The 23293-nt window shown below is 36.9% G+C and overlaps 4 protein-coding genes across 5 annotated transcripts; 3 read left to right on the plus strand and 1 right to left on the minus strand.

The window, feature by feature from the left end:
• The first annotated feature begins 353 nt into the window (after positions 1-353).
• On the plus strand, positions 354-8551 carry LOC127653034 (uncharacterized). 2 transcript variants are annotated; one of them, XR_007971769.1, is made up of 13 exons: positions 354-524; positions 3291-3489; positions 3749-3775; positions 4352-4419; positions 4527-4626; positions 4714-4788; positions 4892-4957; positions 5123-5362; positions 5560-5666; positions 5799-5964; positions 6975-7108; positions 7318-7405; positions 7518-7563. XR_007971769.1 is itself a non-coding variant. In XM_052139524.1 (13 exons), exons 1-12 carry the CDS (start codon positions 436-438, stop codon positions 7547-7549), a joined length of 1257 nt encoding a protein of 418 aa, XP_051995484.1. In that variant the 5' UTR covers positions 354-435; the 3' UTR covers positions 7550-7568; positions 7676-8551. The 2 variants fall into 2 exon arrangements, 1 of the variants encoding a protein (XP_051995484.1); XM_052139524.1 differs by lacking the exon at positions 6975-7108 and adding an exon at positions 7676-8551 and having other exon boundaries at positions 7518-7568.
• A 2214-nt stretch (positions 8552-10765) lies between these two features.
• elob (elongin B) lies at positions 10766-14892 on the plus strand. The gene is made up of 4 exons (XM_052139946.1): positions 10766-10911; positions 12419-12553; positions 14553-14661; positions 14751-14892. Exons 1-4 carry the CDS (start codon positions 10909-10911, stop codon positions 14861-14863), a joined length of 360 nt encoding a protein of 119 aa, XP_051995906.1. The 5' UTR covers positions 10766-10908; the 3' UTR covers positions 14864-14892.
• A 1520-nt stretch (positions 14893-16412) lies between these two features.
• Positions 16413-20828, plus strand: LOC127652979 (uncharacterized). The gene is made up of 4 exons (XM_052139442.1): positions 16413-16435; positions 17166-17483; positions 18346-18586; positions 19952-20828. The coding sequence occupies exons 2-4, from the start codon at positions 17166-17168 to the stop codon at positions 20671-20673; spliced, it is 1281 nt and encodes a 426-aa protein (XP_051995402.1). The 5' UTR covers positions 16413-16435; the 3' UTR covers positions 20674-20828.
• Positions 20829-20858: 30 nt separating this feature from the next.
• LOC127652980 (uncharacterized) lies at positions 20859-23020 on the minus strand. Its single transcript, XM_052139443.1, has 2 exons — positions 22856-23020; positions 20859-21721 (listed from the first exon to the last, which is right to left on the minus strand). The coding sequence occupies exons 1-2, from the start codon at positions 22947-22949 to the stop codon at positions 21087-21089; spliced, it is 729 nt and encodes a 242-aa protein (XP_051995403.1). The 5' UTR covers positions 22950-23020; the 3' UTR covers positions 20859-21086.
• Between the last annotated feature and the right edge of the window lie 273 nt (positions 23021-23293).

Consider the following 23293-nt stretch of genomic DNA (forward strand, 5'->3'; position numbering starts at 1 on the left):
AATCGCTTTGGGTCAGATGAACTTTATTTATCCACTGGAGTCATGTGGATTATACCCTAAATATGCATTTTGGACTGTAAAAAAATTGAGTACATGCACTTGCATTGTTTAAAGGAGGAGGCCTGAAATCTTAAATTCTGTTTTGATGAAGAAAGAAACTCAAATACATCTTGGATGGCCTGAGGGTGAGTAGAATATCAGCAAATTTTCTTTATGGGTGAACTATTACTTAAACACTCAAATGTAAGAAAAAACAAAACATCGGCTGAAATGACGTGAACTATCCGCTAGATGGCGGACATTGCGAACAATACGCAAATAAAATCACACGAGTAGAAGAACAGCACCAGGAAATACAAGCAGTTTTTCTGCTGTCGTATGCAAATTGATTGGTCGAACTGCATGGAAAAGTAAAATTTTCATTTTGTTTTAACAATGCCCGTTTGTTCAGCTTATAACTGCAAGAAACGATCTGATGGGGCGTATAAAGAGGCATACAAAAGGGGCGAATTTTCCTTTCATACGTAAGTTTTAGATGCATTCTCAATTCATGCTTGTTATATTTGTTGTGAATCACATTTTCAGTAAACAAAGGTATATAAAAAATATACAGTTATATAATACATTTGTAAAATATTTGACAGCAGAAGATGAATGAAAGCAATTGGAAAGTATCGCTAATGGTAAATAAAAAAAAATAACAGTGTTAAACAGATAGCTAGTTGCATTGTTGAGGGGCTGGGACCTAATCCCTTTCCCGCACATGTAACATCTGAAATAAAAGCCACTGTTCAAATAATTCTGTTTGAGGAAATAGAAAGGTGTTCAAAATAGCAAAACGCAGAGTGCCCAGCAGAGAAATGAAAGAGGACTTGACAGTAATTCTTGAAATGTCCAGTAGGTTGAACTGGCAGTACTGTCAATCTTTGATATGCCCAGTAAAGGTTCAGAGAAAAATCAGCAGCTGGAGGTCCCATAGAAATATAAAATTCATCTATTGAGGTCCCTGCCAAAATAACCAGAAGTAGGAGGGGCTTGTCATTGGCAGAAGCCAATAACTTGCATGCTTGAGGGGAAGACGTTTCTTCCTCCTCCATAATAAAAGCACTAATGTTATATTTGTTGAAAGTGGAAGCAAAAGGTAAAACTGAGCATGTTTTTAGAACAAAACCAAGCTTCTGGATGTCATCTTTTGGTTTACTTCAGTGCTTCTTTTATAAAAGCAGTCGTAACCGCTTAAGATTGCTGCCCGCAATTTATCACACTCAATTTAAAAGCTCACCATTAACACATAATGTGGACTAATTGCTTATGATAAACAGTATAAAAAAAATATTGTTGTCCTAAATTTGTAATAACAAATGTAATTCTGGTTCTGGTCATTCAATCTCACTTTGAAAAGTCTCATTTTATTCCATTAGGTGGCAGAAAGCATTGGAATGTGAGAGAAAACTTTTTCTATCACAATGTACAGATCTGAAATGTAGGTGGCGCTCTAACGCATTTTAGCCCTCATATGTGCTCGTCCATAGACGTTCAGTCTAATTTTCAGTTCAAGCACCACCATTGTTTCATTAAATATCTTAGCCTCTGAGTGGACTAGAAGCTCATTCTAGAAGTCATGTGAAAGTTGAGATCCTCCCCATTGCGATAATATAAAATGCTTTATCAACAGTAGTCGAAAAAATATTTTCTGATGATTGGTTCTGGACATCTAAGATATAACATTAGATTATTAAGCCAAGCAAGCTTAAAGACATGTAAACAATGGCTAATTATTTAGAGAACTTCCTAAGGTAAAAGCAAATAGTTTTTAGGTATTTGAGGCTTACCGCAGCAGTTATCGGAGCCTAAATGAGACATTTGTATTTGATGACTTACTGAAATGTCATATTTGACTTTGTGATTCTTTTGAAAATCTTTCAAACTGTGTTATAAGGGCAAAACAATATACTGTAAAATCTCATTCCTGAGAGTGAGAGCTTTCATTTGAAATAAAGTTCAGATTCTATGCCAGACTTTTAAGCGTAAACTGTTTTTTCACTGTATAGCAACCTCCATAGAGTTTAAGGGGTTCATTGAGGGCTATAGTTTAAAGCCACTGATTCAAAATGCAGATATGGAAGGTGTTGACAGCATTTCTAAATGTATTTAGAATACATTTACCAGTGGTTGCTCAGGAAAACTGTGGATACCAGAATAAAAATGAACATTAAAAACGCCAATAATTTACCAGACCTCCCTACAAAGCCAAATGATAGACCAATACTAAAGTATTTATACTGTATTATAAAACAGCCTTCATTTCTCCTGAATCTTGAGCATAGCTGAGCCAACACCATTTTTTGACAACACATATATAGACCTGTTATTGTGGTAATAAATTAAAATTGATAAAATAGTACAGCTTTCAAATTAAGCATAAGTATACTGTGAACTAAACCTAAATCAAAAACATAGTTTTCAGTTATCAAAAACATTTTCATGACATTTGTCTTTCATCACCATTGCTTGATTTTCTCATGCCATAACATATTAATATAGGGCATAAATGACTGATGACAGCATTATGTTGTCAATAGACATTTTTTTAACCTTATATTTTATTGCTAAATGCGAACATTTCAGTTTCACATTGTGTAGCACAGTTGAAATGTCAAATTATGTAATTCAGAAGACTTGTAATAATATGGGGGTGGCTGTGGCTCAGTTGGTAGAGCGGGTTGGCCACTAATAGCAGGTGGCTCGAATCCCTGTCCACATGACTCCACATGCCGAAGTGTCCTTGGGAGTGTCCTCCCAATGGCAGGCGAGCACCTTGCATGGCAACTCTGCCACCATTGGTGTATGTGGTGTATGAATGAATGTGTGAATGAGTCACAGTGTAAAGTGCTTTGAATACCGTTAAGATTAAAAAGGTGCTATATAAGTACAGACCATTTAATAATGACAATGCTAACAATATTTATAATACGATTATCATTGTTTATTAAACAAACTTGACCACTAACACACAATCATCTGTTTACCTTTGTCATTCGTTACTCTTTGAGCAATAGGTTCCTCCTACTCTTCCGACAGACATTGGCTAGCACTTCCTGCTGTCAGTGTAATTAAGCCTTGGAAAATCCAAAAAAACAAACATAAATCAAATATATATATTTATATATAATGTATATATATATATATATTGTTATACCAACATTTTGTAAAATTTTTAGCTGCTTTCCAACATTGCTACAGTGTGTCAAACATGCATTGACATGCTTGTGTTTTGTCTATACGTAAAGATTTCCATTAGCTGATGGCTTGAGAGTGAGAGAGTGGCTCCGTCGGATGAGATGGCAGAACTGGTGGCCAACTGGAAACTCTGTCCTGTGCTCAGATCATTTTGAGAAGGACTGTTTTGAACAAGTGGGAAGTCACAAGCGGTTGCGGAAGAACGCCATCCCAACTATCTTTAACTTTCCTAAACATCTCCAGTCAAAGGCAAGTACTTTTGCTTTTGTATTATAAATCAGGCCAGTGTTTCATTACCCAAATATTTGCATATTTTTTTATTATGTTTTGATTGTCGCACAAGCGGATACATTTTTGGTGTGGCTGGTTCATATTGCTTGAACTCCTAAAATGTATATCATATTTATGTGTTAAGTACTATGAATCAGTACTATGTACTTTCTATTTTGTTTATTTAGTCTATTTAGTTTTTTTATTGACTCTTATTTTCCCGTATGTCCACGTCTAGGGGCCAGCTGTCAAGAGACGATCTTTGGTACGTGTTGGAGTTTTTTAATATATTATATATGTATATATGTATCCCATTTTCCCCCAATTTGGAATGCCTATTTCCCACTACTTAGTAGATCCTCGTGGTGGTGCGGTTACTCACCTCAATCCGGGTGGCGGAGGACAAGTCTCAGTTACCTCCACTTCTGAGACCGTCAATCTGCACATCTTATCACGTGGCTCGTTGTGCATGGCACCACAGAGACTCTCGTGCAACACTCTGCGATCCACGCACAATTTACCATGCGCTCCATTGAGAGCGAGAACCACTAATCTTGACCACAAGGAGTTTGCCCCATGTGACACTACCTTCCCTAGCAACCAGGCCAATTTGGTTGCCTAGGAGACCTGGCTGGAATCACTCCGCAATGGAGTCATCGTCAATATTCACGGAGCTACCCAGTTGATTCTTCTTTTGAAGAATCAACCCATCAAAGTGGAATCGTAGTTGACCAGTAGTGTCAAGAAAGATAAATGAGTATAATATCACTTTAGGAAATGTATTTCAGAATTTATTTTTACTTTAATACTAATATTTGTTTTTTTATTTGATCTATTTCAGAATCGTAAGCCAGTAGAATTCCCTATCAAACCAAAGCCAACACCAGTGCCAAAGGCAGCTTTACCATGGTAGTGTGCGTTTATTATCCTTGCTTTAAAAAATTTTTGCTTTACAAAATTCCTCCGTCTAGTCATTTTATACTACTAATTACAACTCTCATTTATTGGTTTGGCAGTCTTGAAGGGAACTTTGTTCATGTGACTCTAGATTCTGATGGTTCCATCCGTGGTCCCTTTCATGCTGGCAGCTTTCATGATGATTACTGCAAACCGCAGGTTCATAATTGATTTTTGTTTTAAGACTTTTGATTGTAGAGCATCTTGATCACATGTACACTTTTTTTTTTTTTTTTTCCTCCACAGAGCATTCACTGGATGAAGCTGGCGGAGGTTGATGATGAGGATGATGACACCAGTGTAGACCTTAATAGTCTTTCAGTAAGATACTTGAGCTAAAACTGTCTAAAAAAAAAAAAAGAAAAAGCCTGACCAATTTTGAAAGTCTCCTGAATGGTGTTTAGCACTGTTTGTATTTTTACAGGATCCTGGAAATGATGTCGCCAGTGATGATGCAACCGTTGAAAATTCCAATGCTCAATTTATCTGGGTATACTTTATGTTTGTATGCATATCCTCTGATACAGTAATTATAACTTTAAGACTTCAAACTAGTCATAGTTATTGTAAAATTGTATTCTTCCTTTCCGGATGTTAAAAAAAGCTTCACTTTTGACCACTTGCCTCCTTTTTTCTCATTCTATCCACTTTACAGGTGACTAAGAGATGGCAATGGCTGAGTATAGATGTTACAGGGCCATTTCAAGAAAGCAAAGGCCCCTATAGCCACATAGTCGTCATCTGTGACTATTACACCAAATGGATTGAAATATTTCCATCAGAAAAGCCTAATTCTGATTCCATTGCCCTGCTCATGTGTGATGCCATTTCCCGATATGGCTTTCCTTTAGGATTTCTCACACCGTGGGGTTCCAGAGGGATTCAGGTCAGAACAGTAAGTGCTGCATTATGTTTATTAGGATTATTTATGTTTATTAGGATTATATATCAGATCAATTAGTGCAGGTTTATAATAATGACAAAAGATTTACTTAGTAATGTTTATGTGTTGAACATTTTCTTGTCTTAAAACCGTTTTAGGTTTAAGTTTTATGAATGATCTTTTCTCCTTTTGTTCTCTCCTGTTGTCAGGTTAACAGAGCGCTCAGTAATATTCTGAAGATTAAAGACATTTCCCTGGTCTCTCGGCATCACCAGGCTTCACAGATTGAGCCTCAAACACAATACCACATTTTCAAGTATATATGTTTAAATCACAATGCTAGAGAAGACCAGTTCTTTTATTTAAATTCACTTGAGCAGAGTAAAAACAATTGGCCCCAAGCATGAACTTCTATTAAAAGCATTTATGCTTGTCTGCTCTCTTACAGCATGGTGGAAAATCTAGTCAAGAAGTATCCAGAAAGTTGGCATTCTCATTTACCTGTAAGTGTGCTGCACTTCAACTGCAGTGTGCACCCAGAGACCAAACACAGACCTCTGTCCCTCCATCACTGTGAGGGAATAAAACCTTCTTCAACACTCCGAGATCAGCCGGTATGCATTTAAAAGGAAATACTGAAAGAAATAAAAGATACCATGAAACTGTAAAACAACTAATCAAATTTTGGAGAAGCACTAAATCTGTGCTCACACTGACGGCCCAGATCAAATTGTTTTGCATGTTAGATTTAAATCGGCACTGTTTTTTGTCATCGGTGTTGTGCAAATGCCTTTATCATACCAATATAGATAAGCCTAAAATATAGACAGTGGGCAGATATCTTCATAATCCTACACCCTAGTATTTCAGGTTTCTTTGATGGTCAGGATTATATCATGCATCAGCGACAGAATTGCTCTGTTATTGAAGGAATAGTTCACAATGACTCCATCCCAGATTTGTATGACTGTCTTTCTTCAGCAGAGCACAAATGAAGATTTTTAGAAGAATATATCAGCTCTATTAAAATGCAAGTGAATGGGTGCCAAATTTTTCAGGCACCAAAAAGAACCTATAGCCATCATAAAAGTAATCCATATGACTCCATTGGATTAAATAATGTCTTCTGAAGTGAAACGCTAGGTGTAAGAAATTGATCAATATTAAAAAAAACAATTACCAAAAAGGTTTGCTTCCGGCCAGCTGGTGACATAAGCACGTAAGTCTCCTCTGCATAGAAGTTCATTCCTATATACCTTATTAGCATCTGTTTCTATGGACCGTGATATTGTTTCCACACAAAAACAATTTATGCAGCGGTCTGAGCTAGGAGGTCATCTGAGGCATCTCCTCCATTCACTTGCATTCATACAGCTCTCCTTGTTGACCGTTCCATGATGGCACAACAGTTGACGTATCCAAACCAGCCAAATGAGGCATCTATGTATGAATATCTATGCTCCTCTATTGCGAACAACTGTGCTTCCATATTTTCCTAAATTTCACACGTCATTTCTCGTGTGAATTTGACAGTACACTTGGGTCACGCGAGAGGCTGTGTGGCTGCTATCCTCATGAATAAATACTGATCTATTCTTTACACACACCTAGCCTTTCGTTTCAGATTCAGAAGACATTAATTAATCCACTGGAGTCGTGTGGATGACTTTTATGATGGCTATACGTTCTTTTTGGAGCTTCAAAAAAATCTCTTATGTTCTGCTGAAGAGAGTCACGTACATCTGGGATGGCGTGATGGTGAGTAAATTATGTTCGTTTTTGGGTGAACTGTCCTTTTAATAACTTGGTGTAGATATGAAAAGATTTAGTTAGTAAAGTGTAATTTATTGATTCTACATATAAATGGCCATAATAATTTCCCTCTAACTCAGTAATTTGAGCTTTTGAGTTGTCTGTTTTAATTATTTAATCTGTATATTATTTTATTGGGTTTTTGTCCAATCAAGCTCAGTGAAGATGACCTCGCAAAGTACACTTTCAAAATCGAGAAACCAAACCCTTTAAAAGGAATTCAGGCACTAAAAAGATTATTCCGTGAGTATGATCGATTCATATACAAATCTCAAACAATGTATCTAGCTGTCTACATTGCTTCACATGTGTTGTCATTATCAAACAAGTTAGAGATTCACTTTTGTTCATACAGGAGAATCGGCAGACTGCATTGTTGTATTGTAAAGCTGAAAGCTGAAAACTGGTAATTGTTTTTTTCCCTCTTTGTTTCCATCTTATTTACTTGTCATAAACATTTTGTAAATGAGAATATGATCCTACTAAATATGCAAATAACTTCCTTTGTTTCAGTTCTAGTGTGCCGGAGGACTGTAACTGGTGCTTCCTTTAAACTGAAGGGACAAATGAGGAACCAGCTCAGTACAGAACACAAACTCAAAAGGATGGACAACAGTGACCAGTTAAAGTCCATAGAGACCCAAACTGAGGTGTTATGTGATTTTCATATTGAAATGTTATGGAGCATGTTGATATAAAATTTGCCTATTAATGGCTTACATGGATACCATTAAAGGTATTGAAGTGCAATGTTAAATGTAATTTAACCCCAACTGTTAGAAGGGAGGAGGAAAAGACAGGGAGGAGGAAAAGATACATCATAGGTAGTGTTTGTACACTGATTCAGACAGGTTAAAGGGATGGTTCACCCAAAATAAAAATAATTTCTTCACATACTCAATCTTATGTTGTTCCAAACATGCATGACTTCTTTCTTACATGGAACATAAAAGGAGATCAGCTTCAGTCACCATTCACTTTCATTGCATTTTAGCTTTTTTTTTTTTCTCCATGCAGTGAAAGTGAATGGTAAACGAAACTTTCGGTTCCTAATGTTCTGCCCGACATCTTCCTTTGTGTCCCACGGAACAAAAAAAAAGTCATACAGGTTTGGAACAACATAAGGGTTAGTTAATGGCAGGCAATCATTTTTAAGGCAGCTGAATATGATTCCAAAATAATTACAAAAAAAATTTAATGGGAATAACTTGCAGCAAAGTTTCAATGAACTGATGATCCTGTTTCTGATGATGATCTCTCAAATTCTCCTGTAGTTGCAAGCAATCCTGAAGGATATTGTAAGGGGTCTGGAATGGTCATTGTGTTTTACATATTGCAAAGATCTGTCAAGATTTTCAAATAAATCTTTATTTGAAATATAATAAAAAATTGAGCTTTTATATTGAGTTAATTTCTCATTGCCCACACTCTAAATGTTTCCAAAAAAGGTATTTTTCAGTAATCCAAACACTTGGAAGAAAATTTGCCATGGGTTCCCTCAGGATTTTCCTATGGGTTTTTTATAATGTCAATTTTCTATTTACAATTAAAGGTCTAAGTGGTAAGCATTATTTGACGATATCAGGATGTTTTGCTCTACATTATAAATTGCATACTATCATACGTAAGACTTGAGTTATTAAGCCGTATTGAATTTTAAGCACATGGTGGCTTCAAAATTCATGTTTGAGATATGTGTAAAGTGTGTGTTGTAGAATAAAACATCCAAGTATCTATCTAAATGTTTAGCACCGACCGACTCAAATTGAAAACCTCCATTATAAAAAGCCATCGCCAAAGCTACAAATTGACTTCACTGCTGAACAGCTCCATCCACAGTTTTCCTGAGTAACGACTGGGCGGCGACATGATGAATCTAATTGCCTGTTTTCGAGATGGCAATGTAAAATTAACTGAAACGGGCGATTATAGATGAGAACAACCATTTAAGTGTTATTTGGAGTCAAAATTAATTGCTCAACTTGTGCAGTTGTTGGCTGTCAAAACAACTCAAAGTAGTTAATGATGTCAACATAACTAACCTCGGACAATTGTTTCATGTCATCCACATACTTAAGTGAGGCAAGTAAAAAAACAAAATGGTAATTTTGAATTTGAAGTATGGGCACCATAGAGCCACGTTGTTTTTTTAGTTTATTTATATATTGTATATGTCGTTTTTTGACAAATTCTACAAATGTAATACTTGCTAAAAATATACGCCGATGTGGTTGAAAACACTGGATACCGGATATTGAAAACAGGCAAACTGTGGAATGCTTCCACATTCAGGAAAAAGGTGGATGCCTCACATTTTCATCTGTTCTATATTCATGTGTATTCTTTCTCCAGTGCAGTCAGTGATACATAACAAAAAAAAAATGAATAAGCTGAAGTATGTAATTTTGATACAAGTGCCTCCTGCCAAGGAATGGAATTGCAGAAATAAACAGCGTTTTCAAAATGGCTTTCCGAATATGCTCTTCATGTTCAGGGTCCTGTTGCACCAGCTATACCTACGTACATTACAACTTCGCCTAGTTGTGGCGTAAATGGGCATTAAGTTACAATTAACACACTAAATATTTCAGTGTTGCACCATTACATTTAGGTAGAACGGAACTATGTATAAACTAAATATTTACGAAAGACTCCAACCAGGAGTAACTGTTGGAATAAAAAAGCAGACTGATATTTTATGACATCAATGAGCATGTTTTGCATGACAGGCAATCAAGCATTTTGACATACATTATGATGTTGACATTTAAACTCTTTTATATTAAGAGAGATAAAACGTTATATAAAAAACCATACTACTTCAGCCTGAAACCGATCTAACGGTGCATTTTCCTGTGATATCCACCCGGTGTCAAAATTCAACATACGATATATATATATATATATATAAGATATTAAAATGAATAAATGTCTATGTTTACAGCCTGTTGTATAAGCAATTCTTTATTTATTGTCCCTTATTCATTTTAGATCGTTATTGAATATTATTATTTACAAAGGCTAAAAATTCCATTAATGAAATCTTGGTTTATTACCTATCAATGGGGATATAATTTATTACAGCTGATAGTTACCTGTGCAAATTCAGTTTGAATGTCACTGTAATGAGATCAAACTGAAATGCATGGCTTTTTAACAGCTCTGTGTACAAATTTGAAGGCTTCTTATTGGATCAATAAAAGTAAACATCATGTTATGTGACTACACATCACTTTACGGAGAGCTTATGACCTAAGTCTTGCATTGAAAACTGGTGGTGCAACTAACTTGGTTACAAACTAACTAGTAGTTACTAAGCCTTTAGTGTGAACTTCATGTCCCAACAGTGGGACCTTATGCACAGCTGGTGCAGCCATACTCAGTTGTTCATATAATCCCGCCCCAACTATAGCCATTGGTTGAGGAAGGTTGTTGGGGTGAGTCTAGGCAGGTTCCAAAAACAAGCACAGGAATTTTTCTAGTGCCACAGAAACACAGTGTTTACGGTTTTTGACAACATTAGCCAAGTAATTGCATGCTTGTAGTTGTCTCTGTCTCTTTAAGTACACGTCTGAAAGCAGCAAGTTGAACCCTGCAGGGCCAGTAGGGGGCGAACACCGGCATTGTGAAGAGTTCGGGCTGCTACCGCAAAGACATCTGGGATTTTGGAGGACTCGCTTGAGCGCTTTGGTTTCTGCAGTGCAGCGTGGGATACTGGAAGGAGTCAGCGCAACAGACCGAGAGAAATGGTGAGTTGGGAAGGAAAGGAATCCTATATGTAGTTTATTTAATCTATTTCTAGTTTGTATTTTCTGCATTTAGTGGATATTAACCAAGCCAGCTCATGGTTGAATTAGCTATCTCGTGTTAATGCAGGCGTTACACAAAGCTCTTTGTTTCTCAATATTTTTAGCAGCCTGGCTAACATTCCCTGCTAAATCCGTCCATTTTCCTGTGTTACTAATTAGATTGACCTCGCTCCACGGCAGACCTTGTTTGCTAAAAGGAAGAACCGATTTACAATTGTGTTGTTTATGTTTGGGCCACGCTTCTCCTCAAACCGAAATGGACTATAAATCGCGGTGTTGTTTTCATGACAGCACTATGATGTAGGAGCGGGCTGGTCTTATCATTGATCATTTTGTGCTGTACCTTTCAACTCCAGTGAATTAATCTAACGCGTAATAATTGTAATGTATATAAATTAATACGCCGATTTTTTTCGAGCCTCAGTTGAACGGCAACGTTATATTCGGCTGCTTAAAGCTGTTGCAATTGCAACCTCTGGTTTGCTGGACCATTATTTGCAGAAAATGGTTTGGCTTGTCCTCGTCTTTTAGGCTTCTTGGAAGCGCATGTAGATATAGTTCTCCTTTTCTAGTTGCATTTAATGATAGAAATGGGAGCACTGAACAGTCGGCCATGTTTGCGTTATACAAACAGCAACACAGCAATGCGTTGCATTGGGTGTAGATATGCTGTCGTTTAATAACTCCACACAACTGCAGCTGTCAGCGTTTTATTTGTGTATTGCCATTCATGAACATTATCAATACGGGTTCAGCTGATTACCTTATACTTTCCTCGTTATTTAAAGGGTTAGCTCCCCCTAAAATTACAATTCTCATAATTGACTGGCACTCATGCCAATGCAGGTTTCTATGACTTCTTTTTGAATATCTCAGATCTGTAGGTCCTTTGTGGATGGCCAGACATTTGAATGTCCATAAAGCATTTAAAGGCAGCATAAAACTAATCATGACAACTTAAGATATAAAACAATAGTGAATTTAACATCTAATGTTAAAATATGTTTTCTAATTGAACAATGCCCTCTTAAATTCTTTGGCCAGTTCATGAATAATTTATTAGATTTGTATATGATTTATTTGAAAGAATTAAAAGATCAGTTCCATGTCTATCCTTGTATTTTTCATCTGGTCGAGATTGATCAGGGTTTAAGAAAGTGTTTGTCTGAAAATACATTTTATTACTTATTACCAGAGTAATTAGTACAGTAATCTAATTACACTGTAGAAGATGTAATTAACTACTTTTAACTACTTCATTAGCACAGAGTATCTTACACAACACTGATTATATAGCTTCAAAAGATATGGATTTAACCACTTGAAGTCGTCTGGATTACTTTAATGCAACCTTTATAGGCTTTTTGGAAAAAAAGGTTATTTCTTCTTGAGTTTAAGGTGAAGAGACTTAACTGAACGATGAGTAATTGTCCTTGTTTTTCCTTAGGATGTCTTTTTGATGATCAGACGTCACAAGACGACCATCTTCACAGATGCTAAGGAGTCCACCACGGTGTATGAACTGAAGCGGATTGTGGAAGGCATTCTAAAGCACGCTCCTGAGGATCAGAGGCTTTATAAGGTCAGCAAAGTAACATTTTTGAAAAAAATCTTAATTTTATTCATTGAGAAGTGTGAATTTTATTGTGGACAGTAATTATATATAATTTTAAAGGATGTATTTACAGTTGAATTCAGAAGTTTACATACACTTAGGTTGAAGTCATTAAAGCTAATTTAACCACTCCACAGATTTCATATTAGCAAACTATAGTTTTTACAAGTCATTTAGGACATCTACTTTGTGCATGACATGAGTCATTTTTCCAACAATTATTTACAGACAGATTGTCCAGTTGGTCAGAAGTTTACATGCACTAAGTTAACTGTGCCTTTTAGCAGCTTGGAAAATTCCAGAAAATTATGTGAAGCAATTAGCTTCTGATAAGCTAATTTAATTCAATTGGAGGTGTACCTGTGGATTTATTTAAGGCCCACCTTCAGACTCAGTTTCTCTTTGCTTGACCTCATGGGAAAATCAAGAGAAATCAGTGAAGACCTCAGAAACAGAACTGTGGTCCTCCACAAGTCTGGTTCATCCTTGGGAGCAATTTCCAAACTCCTGAAGGCACCATGTTCATCTTTACAAACAATAGTACACAAGTATAAACCCCATGGAACCACGCAGCCATCATACCACTCAGGAAGAAGACTCAGTAGTCTCCTAGAGATGAAAGTAATTTGGTGCAAAAAGTGCAAATCAATCCCAGTACAACAGCAAAGGACCTTGTGAAGATGCTTGAGGAAACGGGTCCTATATCATCATAACCTGAAAGGCTGCTCAGCAAGGAAGAAATCACTGCTCCGAATCCACTGTTGCGCTGTTGTGAATGGGGTGAAAAAGAATTGGGTGTACTTTAATTTGGCCATTAAAAAGATAGCAGCATAAAGGTCAAGGGACCAAAGAAGGATAGGAGGTTGACCATCATCTATGTATGCGTTTGAGGAAAGGATTCTGTCTGTCGTCAGAGATACAGCGTTCATAGGCACATTTGAGGCAACTGTGAAGTTATCCTAACTTAAAAGATGTTATTTGCGATGATTTTTAAGAATTGTAATTCTTGTTTTTTCTTAAGTTAGAAATTAAGATGAAATTGGTAGTTAAGAATTCCCTTCTTTAGAATGTTTTGTGAATCTAGCCCCTGTTTCTTAAAGTAGTCTGATGATACTTGTTGTGCATCTGGGCTGTCCACTTCTCTCTCTGTCCTCATCAGATCCAGTTTGCTTTTATCTTTCAAGTCACTAGTGCAAAGAGTAGCCTTCATCTCTTAAAAGGATAGACTTTTCTTCTTTTTTTTTTTTAGAGCGAGAGAGAGAGATTTATTTATTTTTGGCCAGTTTAAAAACAAACTTTTACAGAAGTTCAAAATGACTTGAAGGAAATGCAAGTGCACTCAATACTCTAACAACTGAAAAAAAGATATTGCTTGGGATGTTCCAATGTCATTAAATAGCACAACCATTTTCAACTGTTCTAATAATTAGAAAAGTTTCTTGAATACCAAATTGGCACATTACAATGATTTCATAAGGATGAGGTGTCACTGTATTTACTTAGTAGACTGCAGTACTAATGACTGATAAAAATTGGGCTTTGCCATCATGGGCTATTTCAAACAGTTATGGTAACTTTTTGGTGAAGAGAATCATGTTTTAAGAACAAAAATGTCTAACTGATTCCAAACTATGGAATAGTAGTATGTGTGTATGTACAGACAGGGTCACCCCTTCCCCTCTCCTTGTTTGAGATGTAAAGAACCTGCTCACCCTAACTATAACATGTGAATGACATGAGAAAATGGCCTGATGAGTAGTACAGCGATTCATTTTTATTAAAATGTGTTGTCTCTTGGAGTTTCATGAGCACGGATCCACAGAACATGCTTATGAAACAAGTACTCTTGTTTCAAAATCTCCCCCCTCTGCTACACAAGCTAATAATGCTTTAATATTAACACCATAGATATCTATAAAGCAAATCAAATGTATACACTAATCTATAGTCTCTTCATATTCTCCAGGATGACATGTTGCTAGAAGATAATAAGACTCTTGGAGACTGTGGATTCACAAACCAGACAGCCAGGCCTCAGGCTCCGGCCACAGTAGGACTGGCTTTTCGCATCAGTGGTGAGTCCTTGTTCTTTCACTTGCCTTGCCTCACACTATGTGGTGTTTTTCTTATTAGAATTTACTTAATATGCTTGTTTTCATCACAGATGATGCTTTTGAGCCTCTTAGAGTAGAGCCCTTCTCCAGCCCCCCTGAACTTCCTGATGTGATGAAGCCTCAAGACTCGGGCAGCACTGCCAACGAACAAGCCGTGCAGTGAAGGAGGAACGGACGATAAAGGGTGGGTGGGTGGGTGGGTGGGTGGGTGGGAGGGAGGGGGAAAGGAAGGCGGCAGGGGTGAAATGTTCCCAGAAGAGAGAGAAAAATGTGTTTAAAGATGGTGGTGTGTATTGAGTTGCAAAAGGGGGGGCACATGAGTGAGTGATTTGTGTGATATTGTAACTTTTCAGAGAATTCAAATCACTCTCCCTGTTACTCCTTACTTCCCATCAAGCACTAACAGCTTACTCTTACAATATTGTCGCAAACCCTTCCAGAATTCAGTCTTTGCTCATCTACACTTAAGCTGCCAATCACAATGCCCCTTTTGGTGCAGGGACATTTTGATTTGTTAATGTGATCCCCTCATTTCTGAATAAATTACTCATTGGTCAGACAGCTGTTTCACCTGTCAGAAGTGGTTGGATATCAGAGTATTTAAACGTGTGCTTCGTATTTAATTAATGCAAATGTTATTTTTGGAGAGTTAAATGTTTTGTGTGATTTGATCTGTTGGGGCTGGGGTGGGTTTGTGTTAGTGGCTGTAAAGTTTTACAAATGCCAACTTTACTGATTGCATTTAAAGTATGCTGTGTGTTTATGACTTGATATTATAATTATTCTTATTTAGATCCGTCATAATTTTATCGGGGTGCAAAGGCCAGATGGGCTGAACAGTTTTATGTAACTGATTTACTGATTAGTGTAAATGGACATGGAACTTACTGAAAATCAGAATGGGCATGGATGCAGGCAGGTTATACCTGCATAATAGTGCACACCACATGATTTAAGATCAATTCTGAGAAACAATGGTTTCATTGTAAATACATTTTTCCACTTGCATTGTTTCTTGAAGTGTGTATTTCTTTTCTTTACAATTTTGTGGAGTTTGTGTTCGCCTTGTTTCTTTTTTGAAAATGTGTTTTTTGTTTGTTTTTGTTGAATCTAAAGTATTGACATTTGGTTTATTCCCTGATTTTCCATTTAAATCAGAGCAATGTGTAACTGCTATTCAGTTTTTTTTTTTTTTTTTCTGTGTGTGTGCCATTTTAAAATGATGGAAAGACTCGCTTAAAAATGGAAAGATCAAAATGAATGAAGCCTTTGGACATAGTTGCTTAAACAAGTGAATGTTTAACTTTAACACAAACGCTGACAGTGTACATCCCCAAAAGTCTCAAAACCATGTTTTTGAGAATTCAACCTTTTTTCCTCAGAGATGGCAGTAGGCTATTCCTTGACAGTGCACTTGCAAAAAAAATAAAATGAATTACAAATAAACTGAAAAGAAAATCATGCTGCAGTATCTGTATCTGCTTTCAAATTATAATCTGCCCTTTTACACTCATTGTTTCATGTTCAACGTCTGTTTATTTTTGGTTGCCGTTACCAAATGCAGAGTTGTAGTGTATTTTCTAAAACTTTCTTGCGCCGAAGAACGGACCAATAATGATTGTTTGGAAACCGCATGCGCAGTCGATTTTTCTTTCTCAACCTGAAAGATGATGCTAACAGTCATTTTAGCTAGTCCATTCGGCGGCCATTTTTGGAACACTCGGGCAGGCGGCAGGTATGTTCTATGTAAACAAGCGGCATACAAGTGTAGCTCAGATGTACTTGAATGGGAAAAGACCGAAGTCGCCAACAAGGTTGGTCGAGATTTGAAATCGGCAGCAAAATCTGACATCACTGGGTTTCGTAAATTGTGCTTCTTTACCTCAGATTACTCTTAAAACACGCAATTTCCCCAGCCTTTTAGCTAATTCGCAGGCGATGTCTGTTTCTAAAAGGTGATTGGCTCTTTTACCTGTAAGGCGGGACTTCCTTTACTACATCCGTTGGACGTTCAGTTTTTCTCCCATTCGTTGTGGCCAGCATCTGATAAATAGCCTCCAATGCTAACGACAAAAAGGATGTGTGTTAAAAGTCGGTCTGTGTAAATCTACGTGTTTTGGCTCCTGCTTCTGATCAATATACCCGTTTCAATAAGTATTTGAGGTTAAAAGATCTGATTAATTAAACTTTTCAGTAGTTACATCTGCGAACTGAACGCGCTAGCCTTGTTGGTTATTATTGCAGTAAACCTGCACAGTCAAGTTTTTGTGCTATATTACTGAGTTACTTGATATATTTTACATGCTTTATTGCTCCAACTAAAAACATTATTCCCGTTATTTTTGTGAATCTATTATAATAGCATCATTAGTAACTTTTATCCTGTGTTATTGGGAGACACGTTTATTTGGCTTGCTGTTGGGAGCTGAACTCTCATTTAAATAAGATTTTAAAATAATATCTAGATGGAAGTCCGTAAAAAGTATGTGGCGGCCGCAGGACGGATGATAATGGACATCATTCAGTCTGAATGGGAGCCGCTGTCTCACTGGGAACTTGATCAGCGTCTGGATCGAGCTCTAGAAGAAGTCTTAGAGGCTGACCTGATGGCCCTAGCTCAAGGGCAGTCCTCTTCTGTGTTCATGCAACTGTCTCAACAGGAGGATTCAATTAATTTAACACAAGATCAGACGCAAACAGTGAGCCTTCAGCTGTCAGAATCTGCCTCCGCGAAGAGTGCCTGCGTTACTGATGATGTTATTGAAGGAAACCCTGCCGTTCAGGTAGGCTACATTTCATACGCTGCTGTAGTAAAATACACGTCACATAAAGCTGAAGTGTGTAACTTTTAATGGATTGAAGCATCAGCCATCTACGAGAACCCTCAAAATAATTTTTCAACAACCTAATTTTATAAAAGTTTACTGTTTGCAGATGTAAGCCTGACTTTGTCAAAGGATTGGTCTATAGAGCGCAACAGTACCCGCACACTTTTTCGGCAGTCTGTGTTCTGGAAGTTTTTTCCCCATTCATTTGTTTCATAGACTTTACATAAAATCCAAAATAAATGAGTTGTAAGCCATGAACCAAACCAACCAGCTCGAGGTAAATCGCAACATTACAGACTTTTTGAAAACTTGATAAAAAGACAAGGGTAAAAGGCTGTGTACTTGCCGTCTTTTATGAGAGCACAAACTACAATTAAACATTGCATAAAATGTAATTGAACAAAAATCAGTGGGAATGTATAAAGTTTTTGATTTCAGGTTGTTGATTAGAAGAGCTGAAACAATCTATTTTATGTTTATTACTAAATATTCAGATATGTACAAATACATTATAAGCAGTTTAAAGATAAAGTGAGTCTGACTCGATTATGTCATTCACAGTGCGTCATGAGAGTGGACAGTAAGACACTTTTGTTAAAAATAAAATTGGTCTATAGCATAGCATAGATACAGACTCAACCAGTGGTATGAGTTGGAGGCATTTGTTTGATCAATGCCAGGCGGCTGTTCGGAAGGCTGTTGTTTGTTTAATTTAGCAATTTTGTTACGTGGTGCAGAAATTGCATGGTGGCATAGAAAATTAACTTTGGGATTAATTTTTATTAACATGTGTTTTATTCCTTAACATTTCTTACAGCATGTAACAAGTCTTCTGCAAAGTGCTGACACAAACTACAACAAGAACCGATTGTCTGGAAGAGCTCGACTGTCCTTGTCTCACACTGTCCTCCTTTCTCTCACCCTCCTATCCAAACGCATCAGCTATCGCAGTGTCTCTGCTAGTTTCCATCTGGAGAAGGGAAACATTCATAGGATCTTCTTTTCTTTCTGTGAACGAGTAAACGCTCTTCAGGATAAATGCATTAAATGGCCTACTGGTATGAACCAGTAATTCATTAATAGTTAATAAGTTACTGTTGTCTTATACATTGGCTTTTTATTTCAAATTGTCAGCAGTCAATGAAAATGCGTTAAATAATGGAGTCTCAGAGTCCCAGAATGCAATGTATAATTCATCCTAGTTATCATGTACATATAATATATAAAATATACTGTGGCTTCTAAAATTATTTTTGACACTTCTGGCATTTTTCACTCTTAAAGGAGTATTTCAGGTTCAATACAAGTTTAGCATAATTAACAGCATTTGTAGCATAATGTTCATGACTATAAAATATATTTTGACGTGTCTTTCCTTTTCTTTATAAAATTAATTACATGTGTTACAGTGATGCACTTACAATGGAAGTGAATGGGGCCTATGTATAAACATTAAGATGCACTGTTTCAAAAGTATAGCCACAAGATGTAAACAAATATGCATGTTAAAATTGTGTTATAAAATCGTTTTCTAACCTTTTCTGTGAAAAGTTTATATAAAATTGTACAACTTTGTTGCAATGATGCCTTAAACCCTATAATCTCGTTAAATGCAAACAGCTCAAATAATACGCTAGTATTAGCATAAAAATTTATAAATGCTTTAATAAAATAAGATTCACACTAGCCTTTAAACCCTCAGAAAATTGGCCCCATTCATTTCCATTGTAAGTGCCTCATTGTAACCTTGATTTTTGCTTCTTTATTTTTATATATATATATATTGTCGAAATATTGTTTTGAAGTAATCAACATTATGCCACAAATGCTGTCGATTGAGCTTGTGTTGAATCCAGACTATTTCTTTAAAATGTCTGCAAGCCATTGCATTAGATACAACTTGTCAAATGAAGTAGCATTTGCAAACAAATGATGCTAGATATTTTCTAGAACAAACTTCACTTTTCTTAGTTATTTTTTTCCTTCCAATTATTTTTAACTGACAGGTCACAAGGTCATTTTTGTGCAGTTCCCCTTAAATTTGCACATGTTCCCTAGCAGAGAAACCACTGTTTTTGTTCACCAAAATATGAACTATGGACATATTCCATTAAGTTTGATAACTTGAAAGTGAATTAATACTTTTTAGTCTTAATTTTGAACATTATGTGGTCTTGAAACCAAACAAGCTTCTTTTTTTTTTAATGTTTTGCTTGAGAAGTGTTTGTGCTATATTTCTTCAAAATAAGTGCCATTGCAAATTTTGTGACAGACATAAAAAAAATATTTTTAAGTGCACTTCCAACTTTTTAGGGCCACATGTAAGTATGCTAGCTTTAGTGTTTTGACTGAGTAGACATGTGGAATAGCAGCTCACTGCACCAATTTACTCACGTTCACTGTTGTCTGCGTTCCCCCTATAGGACCAGAGGCTTTACAACATCTGCTTCCTTTTTCCAGCTGGCTAGGTCGCAGTGAGGGACTGGAAGAGAGAGGTCTTCCTAAAGTGTTTGGGGTGTTGGGTGACACACGCATCCCCATCCGCCTACCCACTGGGAAACAGGACTGTGAAAGCGATGCTCCTGAAGCAAAGAGACTTAAGGATGAGCCACATCCAGATTCGTGGCTTAACCTGGAACTGGTCTGCAATGCTGAGGGCCGGTTTATTTATTGCTACATCAGCAGAGGCTCAGAAAGAGACAGAGGAAGTGCATTAGCTGAAAGGCTCCAGCAACACCCTGAGATGCTGCCTCCAGGGACCTGCCTGATTGCCAGAGTTGGATATCCACTCACAAGTCAAATACTCACTCCATTTTCTCCGGGTCGAAGCCCTCAGGAGAATCTCTACAACAGATCAGTGGCGACCCATTTAAGCCGATTTGACCAGACTGTGGCAGACCTAAAAGAGCGATTCCAGAAATTGAGATATCTGGATATGGGGAACTACGACAGGGCAAGAGCAGTGGTTCTGACTGCTTGTATATTAAACAATGTGTTTGTAGACATGGGGGATGTCACAAAGGGACTTGTAGAGAGAAACACAAAAGAAGATGAGGAGGAGGCAAAAGAAGATGCAGCTGGGGTAAAAATGAGGGACACTGTAGTGAATCTTCTTTACAGCGCTTTGGAAGCAGAAACGCATTAATTATTTGACACAGATTATGAAACTGTTCATGTAGAAAATCTCTTGATTTGTATCAAGCATTGTATGACTAAATTTAAGTTTCTTGAAATATTTCAACCTGGATTATATCTGTATTTCTTGAGTATTTAGTAGCATGAAAAAGATTTAATAAAGACATTTTGTATGACTTTTATTCAAACAAAAATACCATGTACAACACGTCCTTTACATGAGAGTGCAAAATGCTCAGTAATGTCAACTAATATTTGCTATTAGTAATTGAGTAAAGACAAACAGACTATTTAATGATTTACAGTTAGCATCAATATAACACAACTTTGTTCTCTTAAGTGGGTTTAACATATGTTATCTCTCTAAAAATACAATATGTACTCCCTTAACAGAAAGGACTATATCAAGGACATGACTAATTCCTATTCTTGGGATGGAGTGTCTGGCACAACACACTCTTTAGGCATTTGCATGGCAAGGTCCTGGGACATACAAGTAATGGCACGTGCCAAATTATTGATGGCCTCAATTTTCCTCTCCTCCAGAGCTTTCTGCTGAGCCCACATGTTCAATTTCCTCTCCTGCAGCTCCAGGTACAACTGCAGCAAATCCTGAGGGGGCCTGGCATTGGGTAACTGTAAGGCTGTAGCTCCGGTGGGTGTGGGCTGTATTGGGGTAAATCGTTTACTGGCTATTGCCCTGCCTAACTTTGTGCCTTTGAGCTTTGCCTTGCGCTGAGAATCAATTTCCTCATAGCTCCTGCTCAGCACCTCATGCATCTCCTTGAAGAACTCCCAGTGTATACTATGGTTTCCCAGTCTTTTGGCTCGTTCAGCATTTTTGCGGTATGTGGCTAACATGTTTCGCCACTTCAGGTCGCATTCAAAGGCTTTTACTGGAACATCTGTGCAGCCATCAGCCCTTAACTTTGCATTTACTCTCTCAGCCACAGTCTCCCACAGCTTCTTCTTTTTACAGACAGGCTGGTCAAACTCTTGGTCCATGTCTAGACGAACATGAACAAGGTGCCATGTTGCTTGTAGTGTCCAGACAAACTCTGAAAGAAAAAGGTTTTAAAAGTTATTGCAAAAAATCAAGACAGGGCCAAATGATTTAATGGGATAGTTCACCCCCAAAAATTACAATTCTGTCATAATTTACTCACCCTCATGCCATCCCAGATGTGTATGACCTTCTTCTGCTGAACACAAGGATTTTTAGAAAAATATCTTCTGTAGGTCCATACAATGCAAGTGAATAGTGGCCAGATTTTTCAAGCTCCAAAAAGCAAATAAAGGCAGCATAAAAGTAATTAATACAACTCCAGTGGTTTAATATATGTCTTCTGCAGTGTTCCAATCACTATGGGTTAGAAACAGATACATATTTCAACCCTTTTTTACTATAAATCTCAACTTTGAATTTCAGAGTGGAGATTTATAGTTTAAAAAAAAGGACTTAAATGTTGTTCTGTTTTACACCCACATCCCTTCTGAATACATAGATTTAATCACTGGAGTCATATGGATTACTAAAACTATTCGTTTGTGTTCTGCAGAAGAAAGTAAGTCACATCTGGGATGGCATGAGGGTGAAAGAATTATGAGAAACAAATTTTTGGGTGAACTATCCATTTCATGTAATGAAATTACGACTAGAAATATGTAATATTTTCATATTACAGGAATGCAAACTATTCACTTTTAGCTAACGTTATCTTTTTAATTGTTTAGTAAAATTTTCTACATCTTCCTTATTAACATCACTTAAAAGCGTTTAAGAGCTGTAAATGCAACAAAAAAAGCTTTAAATACAAACCAATCAACTTAATATATATCTAGAACACTTGCTATAACTTTCTCACCTCTCGTGAGTTTGCATCTCTGGTATTAAATGTCACATTAATTTTCCTTGATTTTAAAAACGTACTACAATTATTCTGAAACTTAACGCAGTTTACTTAAACTCTGAAAAAAAAAAAAAAACATTATGCCTTTGAAAATCTAAAATTATAATTCACTAAAGCATTCAATTTATTAACATATTTAATGTTGGGTATTTTTACAAATCAAAGACGACCAGAATATGTGTGTGATGGGATGGCCAATCTGTAAAATCAAACTCATCGTGTTCTCCGCGCTTTAGATAACCATTGCGCATAATGCTGCATCGAATCACAAAAATATCTCACCTGTTTTGGACTTTTCAGGCTCCAAAGTCGAAACCGTAGTTGTTGATTCCTCCACCTCAAAAGCGTCTGTGACAATTGTCTCAATAACCTCCATGTTGCATTTATTTTCTGTTAATCTTCTCAACTGTTATTGCGATTAGCCGTGGATTTTAACAACTCCACCGATGACTGCTTTTCGAGCGTCAACTACAGCGATGATAATAACAACGCCCTGGTTTGCGCCAACCCAGAACTGACAAGGGAATTGGGTTTTTTCCGGAAATGGACAATGTGCGTGAGGGAGGATTGTGGGAAATGTATTCCATTGTTTTGTATTCTTACAGGCCATTCTTGTATGTGGTTGGAGATCAAAACTCTCTAGTTTCTTTCTGTGGAGAAAATTACTACATTCCCTCTTGAATTTCCAGCTCTTTTGGTTCAGTTATCCAACCATTATAT

Source organism: Xyrauchen texanus, chromosome 12 (genome assembly GCF_025860055.1).
Source record: "Xyrauchen texanus isolate HMW12.3.18 chromosome 12, RBS_HiC_50CHRs, whole genome shotgun sequence".
NCBI lineage: Eukaryota > Metazoa > Chordata > Actinopteri > Cypriniformes > Catostomidae > Xyrauchen > Xyrauchen texanus.

What these genes read in the sequence shown, in the direction of transcription:
- LOC127653034 (XM_052139524.1), top strand. Translation starts at nt 436, where the DNA reads ATGCCCGTTTGTTCAGCTTATAACTGCAAGAAACGATCTGATGGGGCG. An exon ending in CCAAAGGCAGCTTTACCATG is followed by an intron (nt 4,420 to 4,526) that starts GTAGTGTGCGTT and finishes TTGGTTTGGCAG; the next exon opens with TCTTGAAGGGAACTTTGTTC. An exon ending in CAACACTCCGAGATCAGCCG is followed by an intron (nt 5,965 to 7,317) that starts GTATGCATTTAA and finishes TGTCCAATCAAG; the next exon opens with CTCAGTGAAGATGACCTCGC.
- elob (XM_052139946.1), top strand. An exon ending in AGGATCAGAGGCTTTATAAG is followed by an intron (nt 12,554 to 14,552) that starts GTCAGCAAAGTA and finishes CATATTCTCCAG; the next exon opens with GATGACATGTTGCTAGAAGA. An exon ending in ACTGGCTTTTCGCATCAGTG is followed by an intron (nt 14,662 to 14,750) that starts GTGAGTCCTTGT and finishes TTTTCATCACAG; the next exon opens with ATGATGCTTTTGAGCCTCTT.
- LOC127652979 (XM_052139442.1), top strand. Translation starts at nt 17,166, where the DNA reads ATGGAAGTCCGTAAAAAGTATGTGGCGGCCGCAGGACGGATGATAATG. An exon ending in AAGGAAACCCTGCCGTTCAG is followed by an intron (nt 17,484 to 18,345) that starts GTAGGCTACATT and finishes CATTTCTTACAG; the next exon opens with CATGTAACAAGTCTTCTGCA. An exon ending in ATGCATTAAATGGCCTACTG is followed by an intron (nt 18,587 to 19,951) that starts GTATGAACCAGT and finishes TTCCCCCTATAG; the next exon opens with GACCAGAGGCTTTACAACAT.
- LOC127652980 (XM_052139443.1), bottom strand. Translation starts at nt 22,949, where the DNA reads ATGGAGGTTATTGAGACAATTGTCACAGACGCTTTTGAGGTGGAGGAA. An exon ending in GCCTGAAAAGTCCAAAACAG is followed by an intron (nt 21,722 to 22,855) that starts GTGAGATATTTT and finishes TTTTTCTTTCAG; the next exon opens with AGTTTGTCTGGACACTACAA.